Source organism: Poecilia formosa, unplaced genomic scaffold, assembly GCF_000485575.1.
Source record: "Poecilia formosa unplaced genomic scaffold, Poecilia_formosa-5.1.2 Scaffold71, whole genome shotgun sequence".
Taxonomy (NCBI): Eukaryota; Metazoa; Chordata; class Actinopteri; order Cyprinodontiformes; family Poeciliidae; genus Poecilia; species Poecilia formosa.
The window spans coordinates 2042389-2054674 of NW_006800010.1; the positions used below are offsets into that span (position 1 = coordinate 2042389).

Genomic DNA, 12286 nt, shown 5'->3' on the forward strand with positions numbered 1-12286 from the left:
TACCTGTGCATGAATCTCTGCATGAGCACTGACAGATCATTAGAAACTCTGCCAGCAGCGTTACTGCTGAAGCTATCTCACTCCAGCCTTGAACTGAGCACTACGAGGCACAATATGTAACAAAGAAGCAACCAGGGGCTGTTTGGATGGCTGGATCCTGCGGTTTCAAAAAGTCTTTTTCATGTTAATGGTTATTGGATTTTTTTTTAACACAAAAAAAGCATGCAGCTAACACATGCTCTAAAAGAAAACATTGAAAGAGCTCGTTATGGTTCAATCCATGTCATCACACAGTGCTAATACTAAGGTTACGAAGATGCAGAAGCATCGGTGGACTCACAAAATTTGCACTACACTCAGAAGTATCGCTCTCACAAAAGATTAAGCCAGAAGCTCTCCTCTCACTCAAGTTTCCGCAGCCTAAGCTGCCTGTGAAGACACCCTTGGGTGGAGACGCAGGAGAATAAAGAGGAAACAGAAAAAGAGTTCAAATCGATTCGGTATTTCTGACACATTTATGTAAATCACAAAATTTGCACTACACTTTGGCTTAGAAAATGAAGGACTAAATGTGGGTTGTTCATTTGCTGAAGAAAATCTCAAGAGAGATTTTGAAAACTAAAAGCTTTATTCATCCAAAACTAAAAGCTTTATTCATCCAAGGTTCTCCTTTAACAATAGCAACCGCACATGTCTTTATTAGATCGAGTCCTTGAGCGGCAAGCACTAAATACAGATGTTTCTACATCCAAATTGTGTTTGCAATCCCTTGCAAAACTATTCAGACTTCTTGAATGTCTTTTCACATTTTGTCAGTCTCAAACTTTAGTTTATTTTTAATTAAATGTTGTAAGATAAGTGAATGAAACGTGTGAGATAATTGTCAGTACGGAAAATTCTTCATGGTTTCGCATTTTTCACAAATTCAAATCTGAAAGGTGTGCAGTGCAGTGAAGTGCAGTGCATTGCTTTGCTTTGACCCCCAAGTTCATTAGTAAAGTAGTATACTTTTGGAAAAACAAAATTTAAGTTGATCCTATGCATAGAACCCAAATAAAAACATTTAATTTCAGGTTGTAATGTAGTCAAATGTGGAAAAAGTTCACAAAATGTGAATACTATTGCAAGAAAACTGTACATGGAAATACCTGGAGTATCTACAGCACAAATATTTTACTGTATCAAAATGTCTTTGACAGCAAGTTGCAATTATAATCTGTCACTGTCAAAACATAGTGATGGAATTAAAAATAACCTGCATTTCTGCTGCATTCAGATTAACAGTATATTTGCACCTTACGTTTTTTCGGATTTAAACCGACACAATGATAATACTTATCTATAGGCCTGACATTATTTCATATAAAAGCGCAGTTATAGCATGGAAGGTGAACTTGTCATGTGCTCTGACATGACTTAGACCTACTTTGTAGTACAAAAGCTGACGGGTAAAATAATGAAGTTCTATGCGACAACACAATCTAATTTTGAGAAATTATGGTAACCTTACATTTCAAGCTTGTTTAACCGTTAATCCATGATTGGTGTAAAAACTGTGATGAAGTTCTTAAGTTTCACCCCTAAATCAGAATGTGCAAATGCCAGAGTGTGAATCTAATTTTTAATAACTCAACAAACAGATGAGGTCACAGAAAATAAATATTCTGACAAAACAAAGGGTGTCATTGTGTGACATTCGCAAACTAAGTAATTAATATTTGAACAAGCGTTACACTCGCATTTCTACAAATTTTGAGTCAGTGTAGATAAATGAAGTGTATATGGTTCAGATGGAAGATATGAAGGAAAGTAATAGCACAAATTTGTCATCTAGAACGGTTTAATCACCAACATATAAATAAGGATATTTTAGTGTCTTACCGGCAAATTCTTCGCCGAGTCCAGAAAGACCACTAGTAGTGCTGACGAGAGTCCATCTTTTGCTGGGCTTCTATCTGCACGCACACATCTTAAAACCTGTGGATACAGGAATATGCATCAACATGCCATAATTGCACTGAGTAAAAAGTAAAAAAACAAAAACAAACAAAAAAAAAAAAAACAATAGTTAGTGACTACGTTAGTGTTACCTGGTCCAGCTTCTCTGGGGTGGAGAATAGAGACAGCCACTCCAGTTTTAAGTGGAGTTTCCCTGTAGGTGTTTCTTCCAGTTCAAACCACTAAAACAACCAAAACCAGTAATCAGAAAGAATATTTTGGTCTTTTTGGTGACACACAAAGCAAAAGGTAAATTTTATTATGCCTGGCCCTCTTCCCAGAATAACAGGTGAAATATTTTTTGAACTGCTTTTGATTTCCTTTTCAGTAAATGAAACAAAATCGAAAACTCACAGGTTTTATTGTTTGTAGCTCAACAAACATGTAGTTTGAACAAACTTTTATTTCTACTTTAGTTAAAGTCAGCTACAGCTCAGAGTTACACATATATCTGCACTTTAATGACACGGTAAATGGTGTGTTCACAGAAGAAAATAGACAAGGGGGTCAGATTTTGCAGTTGTAGAAAAACCAAGCATATACGCCATTGTACCCAGAGGTTAGTCTACCTCCTGTAAGAATTACAAGTAAAGAAACAACATATTTCTCAGAACAAGTGCATTCAAACACCAAAGGGACATGTCTAAATATAGATAGTGCACAGTACCCTGTTATGTGTTTGACTAATCTAAAAAGATACAAAAACTCCAAAAGTGAAACTATGCAGTTTCACTTTGTTTATGTTTTCTGTGTGTCGCATGACTGCCATAACAGATTTTTAAGATTGGCTTTTGTTATGACAAAACTTTGTTTTATTTCAATCAATAAATAAAACATATTTATTAATAATAATGAATTATTATTAATATTAACCTTCAAGTGCTAACAGCATAGCTACAAGTCTGAGAAGATAGGCTAACACAAGGGAGCTTAGAAGCTAACAATAGTTAGCCTGAGCAGCTAGCACAAATAAATGACACTTAAAACAATCACAGAATTTAAATATGAACACAACAAAAATGTATTTTTTGGTACTATTATTTATATATTTTACCTCCACAAGACTAAGTAAACTGAATAGGTCCGGTAAACTGCTTGAAGTTGCATACAAAAGAACGCAAAGACGGTAGGCGATTTCTCTCTTGAAATTATTGATGAGTTGCAAAATACAGCCTGAGCCAATTTTAGTTTTCCTAATTTGTCATCCAAAAGATCAGTAAATCCTGTTTTGCTACTTATTTTTTGTTGGGCAGTAATAGAGAGGTCACACTAAGAGAAAGAAGTGGCTTCTTGGAGTAAAAAGTGTGAATTAATGCTTTTAGCACTGCGTTGTATTTGGCCTAACAGAGAAAACCCAGCTGTGGACATAGGTCATGTGTGTTCATCAGTGGTTGAAATGAATCATTTTCTCTTGTTTTCAGTTTGGTCCTAAGCTATATCCCAAGGAGGACTAAATCTAATTTTTTTCCTCCTTTCTCCATCAAAATATTGTGAAATGTGTTTTTTACAGGCTACATGTTAACAATAAACATTAGAAAACAAATCTTACCTCATCAACCTTCTGTTCATTGTACACCTTGGTCAAATCAATCAGGAGGCTGGAAATAATGACTAATAATCAGTGAAAATTCAGAGCAGAAAACAGTAAACATAAAATGAGGCCAATTAATTACAGTAGAGGTAGGCAGACATTGATTTGCTGCTCAGTGTTATGGCAATGAGCGCAGAGTTATAGCTTTACCACAAATTAATCTATGAAATTTACTGGTGGGGCAATAACTGTGGGATAATCACTGGCTCATTATGAATAGGCTCTGCATGAAAAGAACGTTAATAAATAGCTGCATTACAAGGAGCTTTCTTTATCCACCAGCTGAACAGAGGAGGTGCAACAAATCCTGTTTCATTTTAAAAGATGTGTGATTAAAAAACACAGCAGGGTAAGAAATAGCAGCAGCAAACCTTCCAAGGAAATCATCTTTGTCCGGATCTTCATCAAACAGCTCAATCTCCAGATGCTGACCAGAAGGTTCGTACACGAGAGCCTGACAGACACAGAAACACGCAGAGGGAGGCTTGCTCAAACTACTAATCAGCAGACAGATTTTGAATTAAAGCAATCTGGAAGAAGACGATCCTAATATTTGGAAATTAAAAAGCAGCTTAGTGAACTTCCATAAGAGGAAACTAACAAGGGGAACAAAATCAATCGCAGTTTTCTCCCTGATATTATAAGATTAAGAAAAGTCTTTAGAAGCATTGCAACTTCATCACCTCATAAACCTCGTTCCACTTGGGATGGAGGCTCTCCTTAATCGTCTTGCTCTGAAACATTTGGCTGCTGACATGCAGGATGCCATAAGGGTCCGACTTCCCCTTGATGAGTCCTCCGAGAAATTGATCCTTTCCTTCCAGATCTTGAGCCTCAAGGAAGTGAATCCTTAGCACTCCCTGTGGAGAGATGCAGAGCAGAGGGATAAAAAGGTTTTACTGTTAAGTGACGTTCAGGGGGTTACTTGTTGTTATTAGCTTTTGAACGTCTCACCTGGAGAGAGACTAACTTTGGGAAAAGTTTAAAAGAAGCGTGTGGTGCTACTCTCTCAAATGTTTTAAAACATATTTACATGAAATGTATAAAGGAACAGAATCTTACCGGTAAATATAACATTTCATGTCTCTTTTGTTCAATTTCATATGTTGTTTTTGTAATTAGGGTCAGGGGTAAAGAATTACACTTTCAAATCATCTTATCCGATTTCATGGCAACGTTTGTACAAATAAAAGATTAACCTTATCTTTTGTTTATAATAAAATCTATTATTATCTGATCTCACGTCAAAATCGTATCTGTAATAGCTCTTGCAAAAAATGCAAATGTGTGTTATTTGCAGCAGAAACTATCAAATCAAACCAAACTTGCTGCCATCGATAAAAGTTTGAGTGGAAAAGCTTTGACTTTTCTCAGCAAAATACCATACTTCTTCTGAATAGCCTAGAGCCCTTTCATTTTCTGATAAAAGCAAGGCTCAAAGGACATACATTTCATCGAATTGAATGTGGCACTGAAGACAGCTAAGGTCGAGCACAGACTTTAGAAGTATGACTTGTTTCAGTACCTTAGGCATTGGAAATCGTAGCTTGGCCAGGTCCTCCACACCAACCAGAGGGATAGTGATTCGGTTGGGTAAAACCAAATAACTGTTGATTATGTCTTGAATCAGATTGTCGGAGAAGCCGCTGTAGGGACAGGAAGGACAGAGATGGAGGAAAAGGAAGGTAAACAGGCTGAAGTATTTAGTTTTACAACAAAGACAGGAAGAGTACTCTCTGTCTATAAATATCCCCTTACTGTCTAATTCTTTTGTGGTATATAGGAACATTGCTTGAGCTGGTTTATGCTTCTTCTCGATGATTCTAATATTTCAGAGACGCATGACAACATGTGTGAAGTGACAAAACAAAATTGCACAGTGCTGCTCTTTTACTGAGCTAACTTCTGAGGCAAAACTGGAAAATTATAATCGCCGAGAACTGTCATTAGAATGAATTTTCATCAACTGGTCAGGCTCCTCCTCTAAGACAGATGGCTGTTATTACCGAGAAAGTGCCCGAGTAACATGATGTGTCTATTCCGATGAAAATTATTGCTTCGTATCCGAATTAGACGCAATCCTGAAAAGGTCTCGGGAGTGATTTCTCAGCATTAATCAGCCAAACAGGGAAAATACATAATTGGCTGCAGGAAACATGATCAGGCTGCAAAAAGCAAATAACATCTTGTCACACAGAACTTAATGAGTTCATTCCCTGTGACTCCGACTCATTCAGTCATATAAAAATGTGCCGCAGCTTGGTTACAGTCTGCATGTAATTTGTGTCCAAAATTTAGAGAAAACCATATCTATTCTGTCTTGTTGAATTCTTTATGTCTAAACCACAAAATGATTCACTTAAAACACTGATGACTCTGCTTAGAGAACGACTGGTCTTATTGGAAAAAATATATACAAATGGGGCTCATACAAACAGCTTCAAAGCTAGTCTGATCAAACGATGAAACAAACCAAGTTAATAACAAATTGAATGGATGCAGGCAAGGGGAAAATTCACTGCAAGAGTTCTGCCCAAGGAACAATATAAATACAACAGAAAACTGGTGAGTAACATTTCTATGATTCCAAGTATTTCTGCAAATTATGGTGATTTGGGCTTACCGTTAACAAAAACCTAAACTTCATTTCCTCAAAAAAATTATATTGCACTAGACCAATAAAAAGGATTTTTAATTCAAAAAGGCCCCATTTGACACTCTGTGGAAGAACTGTTAGTCACCAAATATCATTGCTAAAGAAGCTGGCTGTTTATATAGTGCATAATAATGGAAAATTAAGTGGAAAGAAAAAGTCTTGAGAAAATCACGAAGCCAAGCCCTTTCAAAAACTTGGTGGACATTGACAAGATCTTTACAGAACATGAAATCATTGCATCATGAACCAACAACTTCAGGACGTGGGCTACAACTGTTTCATTCCTTGCACTTTTGAATCACACCCACAGGTCGATAGCCCACAAACCAAAAATCCAAGTGTAATCATAAAAGAAAAAGGTAATAAATAAAATTCAGATGAATTTAGTTGAAAGACCTGTTCATGGGGGTTTGATAAAATAAAGAGAATGAGATAGTTTTCTGTTCCATTTCCAGAGTTCACAAGTTATTTGGTTGGATAAGCAGCATTGAGTTAATTGTATGGCAGCATTAAGAAATGAATGGAGGACTCAGCTTAAAGATCATTTAGCTTTAGGCAATCCAAGACTACTCTGGCAAAACAACAAGACAGAATACTGTGCAGCACAAATGCTTGAGTGCTGAGAGATTGGGTTACAGAAGAGCAACGTCATCCTGATGTCAGAGAATGCTTTTAATGCTGCAGCCTTTAGCATGATTTATGTTTCTAAATAGTGAGCACAATGCAACATGATTTCTATCACCTAAATGATCTCTCTGACTTTTATTTTTATGTCAAGTTAGAAAATAATGACATTACATATCGATTACTCAGTTGACACTGCTAGTTTGCATTGTGAGAGGAAAAACCTTTTCCCTTTTTGCATTTTGCAACTATTTTTAGAATCATGCCGGTTTAGAAAACCTGCAGGTCTAGTAAATACTCAATCACCAACATAAGTCTAATGTCAGCAAGGAGTTTCACATTCATTACAAAATGTAAATTAAAATAAAAATACAAATGTACTAGATGTATGGGAACTGACATTTAATTTCATTTGATTTCCAGTGGCTTGCAAAAGTATTCCCGCTCTTTGCATTCTTTCAAATTTTAAGTGTGTTTCACCGATAGAATTTACTGTATAATTTTTATAATTTTTACATGTTTCAAACAAAACTCAAAGGCGGTGCTAGGTCCAGCCAGGCTTTTTGGGACAGCTGAACGGTTGCTACGAGAGATTAAAAGATTCTTCAGACAGGCATGGAAGAATCAAGGCAACACTTTAAGAATGGATTGAGGTTGGTATCACGTTATCCTGGAAGAAAACCTGTTTGAGGCTGCAAAAGACTTGAGGCTGTGGCTTAGCTCCAAATTTCAGGAAACCAAATTATACCCAGAGGCTATGAAAGGGTGTAGATCAACGTTCTGGTTAGAATGGCCCAGTCAAAGTCAATTCTAATTAAAAATCTGTGGCAATGTAGGCTTCTCTGAGTGGTTTTAGTTAAAATTATTAAAACACTTACTGTTTTTAACATGAAAAAATAACACATTTTTTAAAACTAATACATTAACAGTAACTTCCATTCAAATGCTTAAAAACTAATGCAGATTTGCAGTTTGTTTTTAAAGTTTGTGATAATTAACACTTAAATCAACAGCATCATGACCTTTCTCCACTTCTTTCATATTTGCTAAGGGCCTTTCCTTAATTGTTTTCAGTTTTATGCATTGTAACATTATAAGACCATCAAGGTCAAGACCCACTAATTAAGCAGGTGAAATATAACCCTTCATTACATATAAAGAACAAGTGATTAATAATGCATAGCCATGATAAATAATTACAAATAAGTGAGACAATACAATACCATAGTAGTTTTTTTCTGAAACATTATCTGGTTCCTTAAAAAATTTTGAAACTGAAACATAAGGCAAATTTACTTCTGAATGGAGACTTTCTCCCTCTGTGGTCTGTTGCCAAGAGGAAATTCTCAATTTATCCATCGTCATCAGTTTATCATTGAGGGAAACGGTTATATGATGACAGAGCTGAAACATTTCTGAAAAAAAAAAAGAGTTAAAGGGATTCCTGCTGCATTAGTGCTTGTAGTGGCATTTTTCTGCTCTCCGGGCATAAACACCAAAACACCCACATATCTGTGTGTGTGAGTTATTTATGATAGTATACTTCTACGGACTGCATGCATACTGTATATGCACTTTACAACATGGTGGTAATGGTTTTTACAAACCATTGAGTCATGCAAATTTCAATGCCTTCGCCGTGCCAGTGTATGATTTGTGCTAATTGCTGTGCCAGTCACTTCATCATTTTTGCTGTAGCTGCTACCAGACTGCCATAAAATCTATATGTTACAGAACAAACATTCATCGTCCACAGACGATAAATGCTGTTGGCTTTAATAGTCCCTGAATGTGCCCTCTTGCACAATTAAGAGACAGATGTTTTCAGTTACACGGTAAAACGTTCCCTCATCAGCAGAACTCATTGGCACCTACATCAGGGTGCAACAGATATCCACAACTCTATCAAGAAATCTTTTAATGCCTTCTCCAATGGCAGAGGTTTAAATGTGCAGTGTTGTGATCAAGTGCTGGCTCCTTTGTAGGTTCAGTCTGTTTGTGTGAAATTGACACGTCTAAGATTTTCAAACAAACTTCAATATCAAGTAAAGATAATTTCAGTATTTCCAAAAGGCAATTTTATTATGATAATTTCATTTACAGCGAGTTCGAATTTATGCAAACTAACCTGTGCCTACATAAAGATATAGTTTCAGTGTTTATCCTTATTGTGTTGTTTTATAGCCAAGATCAAATAGGAAAGTTTGTAAATATATTTTAATCTGTCTATACGAATGGAAATGGTTGTACATTCCTGTACAACCAGAGTACGATCTGTTTGTTTTGTAAAATTAGATGACAATAGATGAATAATATAAAGAGAATGAAAGAAACTGAATTGAAAGTGCGGCCAAAAAACAAATGCTGAAGAAATCTGAAGGGGGTAAAAACATTTTTTTCTCTGAGCTGGAGAACATTCTGAATGGATGCCAAAAAATAAGATTTCTTTTTTTTCTAAAGGAAGAAATGTAATCTGTTAGTGTCTTACGTGAAGTTGAATCTAGCTCTGTTTTCAGGTTATTGTTAGGGATTTTTAACATCAACCTTGCAAAATTATATGAAAATGAAAACACTTTCATTTTCATATAATATCTAAATAACAGGGCAGCACCAGGGCACATCTACTGATTAAAATAACAGATGCCATCTATATCTGATGTGCTTGTGGCAGAAGAGTACAACTCTTGTGCAAATGAAGCAAAAACCATTTTCCTTTAGAAAAATGCAACATATACACCTTGATAGCATATTAGCCTTTTGAAATATACAATGTTCCAAGATGATTCTGTGTATCCTAATGGGAACGCTGTTCTCCAGTTATACTGCCTTATATTTCAGCCACCATGGGGGAGATGTGGGCTGGTGGAGCCTCTGAGTTCCTGCACCAAGGACAATGAGTAATGGCAAAAAAGCAAAGGCAACAAAACTGTTGGCGCACCAAAATGGATTATGAATTCAAATGAACCAAAGTTAGCAACAATAAACAGTATATTAATAAGTGTATCATCATAATTTTCCACTTGTCTGTTAATTGTTGTTATGAGAAACGAAAGACAACAGCTACCCTTATGACTACATGAGAATGTTTAAAATTATAATCACAAACATTTGCTTAGTTTTTAAAACATATATATGCAATTAGAGTCTACAGCATGTAGACTCTAATTGCATAGAAATTGCGTAGAAATTAGAAATGCAGAAGGTTTACTGCACAGTAAGCCTTATGCATCCAATAAGACATTTTGCTTTTACAATCCGCCTCTACTACAGCAGCTTCTTCCTCTTTTACGGCAAGTGCTCCCCACTACGGCATCAAGCAAGAAACCCCACCGCACTCAGGGTGAACAGATTCATTTCACCCCCGCAGAGCAAAGAAACAAAAGGGACGAAAGAGAGCGTCTTTCTTGTCAACAAGTCTTTCTGCCCCACCGCTGTACGTGACAAGCAGTTGAAATCCCAGAATATTACATGCAGTATTAATGACTGTGTCACTTTCAAAGCAGTTTAAATAATGCAGGAAACCACTCAAGATGGAAGGGAGTAATTGTGTCTGGATGAAAGTGGCTCTTAATTAGCTCCCGTTTGCTCTCTACCCGGTCTAGTTAATAACCAAGGGGGAAAAGTTAAAGAATAAAGAGCAATAATGAGTTAAGAGTTTATATAATACAAATTTTTCTAGCCTTCTTGTGCTCAGTTAGATAATTTGCTTAAAATCTAAGCATAGATATCAAGGTATTACCTAGGAATATGTCACTGCTTGTCTTTGTCTAAACGACTTAAACAACGAAGGTACAGATCTATAGAAAAGCAAAGCAAAAATGCATCCAATGTCCCTAAGAAGTAGCACTGAAAACTTCCATCCTGTCTTAAAATAGCTGATTTTTTTTTGTGAAAGAACAAGAAAATCAAGTTTGCATTGACTTACTTGAGCCCAGGAATGTCCAGGATATTTGAGAGGCCAGTCCAGTTTATGTCTAGAAGCTAAACCACAGGGGGAAAGAACAAACAAACAAAAAAAAACAAACAATGAGAACATACACGTATACCCATGGGTAAGACTGCAGGAACAAAGAGTGTGAATGACTTCTACTGGATTCAGACACTTAACGTTATTGTTTTCTGCCACCAACCTCCATTTACCACTTGGCTTCATGTTTTCTGGCCAATAAACAGGCTGATTGATTACAGCACACACAGAAAACTTGTCTCAAGCAGTAGCAAACTTATATATCAAAAGTTTTCTTGGAAAAGTTGCTCTTGCTTTGTTCCAGCAAACTTTTCTTACCTCATAATTATGTCATATGTATTATCTTAGCCCCACCCAAATGCAGCACCTATAAGACAGTGTCAAACTCTTTTAGGCCCTTGACCTCAGAGTTTTCTGACTCATCTTAAAATGGATTAACTTCTTTTTCTCACAGGTTTAAATAATAAACAGCTCACAGTGACAAAGAAAACTCTTAGAGTCAGGCTTCACTGATTACTATGTAATATCAAAATTTTCATCAACAAAAAAGTTTATCTTTATACTTTAATTTAAATTAATAGGATTTTTAATTTGTGACAATGTTGATAAAGATTTTGTGCATAAGTTTTAAAACCACCATCTATCCTTTCCACTCTGTGATATATTGCCCCATATGGGGGTGAAATGTGGGATGGGAGCAATGACCACAACATAATATGGCAATTTGTAAGAAACATCTTAAATATTTTTTTTTAGAAATACGTTTGTTTTGTTTTTTTCTTTCTTTAAGGATTTTAGATTGGAAGAACATAAATTCTTACGTAGCAAAGCAAACATCTCGGTATTAATCTCAGTTTTAGAGATCTCAGGTTGAAAACCAAGCTGAAAACTCAAGAGAATATTTTATGAAAATGTGGGACTACTCTCCATTAGACAATGAAATGAGATAAGAAACGAGGGATTTTGTTTTGGAGGAGCCAGCTTAACAACAGGACAGTCATTGTCACTACTAGAAAATGCTGTGTGGAAACTTCCACAACTCATGAAAGAGATGAATTGCTGCAGCCAGACGTGGCTATGCAAGTGAGAAATATTCCAGAGCTAGTTTGTCAAGGCCGAAGAATCCAAAAGGGGCAGTCCAACAGTTAACCCTTTCAGTTAGTCTAGCTGAGGAAACAATTGTTTGGAGTCAGATGACTTTCTAGTAAGAATGTAGAAACTCTTCTGTCCATTTGACGATATAACTGTAGCAAAAAAAAGCATCTGTAGGTTCCTGGTGACTATTATCAACCAGCTCAGAATAATTAAAAAAACAAAAAAAAAGCATTCTGCCTTTTTATCTCATTCTTACAAAGCAGCATTTGTTATTTTAATGTCTTTTCTACCTTGAACGTTATACTTGGCTCCATAATGTCTGCGAATGTAAAATACTCAAAGCAACAAACATATC

The 12286-nt window shown here is 36.0% G+C and overlaps 1 protein-coding gene across 3 annotated transcripts in view; it reads right to left on the bottom strand.

Annotated features, from left to right (window-relative positions):
- esyt2b (extended synaptotagmin-like protein 2b) overlaps window positions 1-12286 on the bottom strand; it is a 38957-nt gene that overhangs the window by 11456 nt on the left and 15215 nt on the right. For 2 of the 3 annotated variants that reach the window (XM_007555637.2, XM_007555635.2), the window contains exons 7-13: window positions 10795-10850; window positions 5115-5235; window positions 4273-4449; window positions 3961-4043; window positions 3548-3596; window positions 2091-2180; window positions 1882-1977 (exon numbers count right to left, since the gene is read on the bottom strand). In XM_007555637.2, coding sequence (XP_007555699.1) covers window positions 1882-1977; window positions 2091-2180; window positions 3548-3596; window positions 3961-4043; window positions 4273-4449; window positions 5115-5235; window positions 10795-10850 — 672 coding nt within the window. Of the gene's footprint in view, window positions 1-340; window positions 443-1881; window positions 1978-2090; window positions 2181-3547; window positions 3597-3960; window positions 4044-4272; window positions 4450-5114; window positions 5236-10794; window positions 10851-12286 lie in introns of all 3 variants that reach the window. The other variant, XM_007555634.2, reaches the window with a different exon arrangement.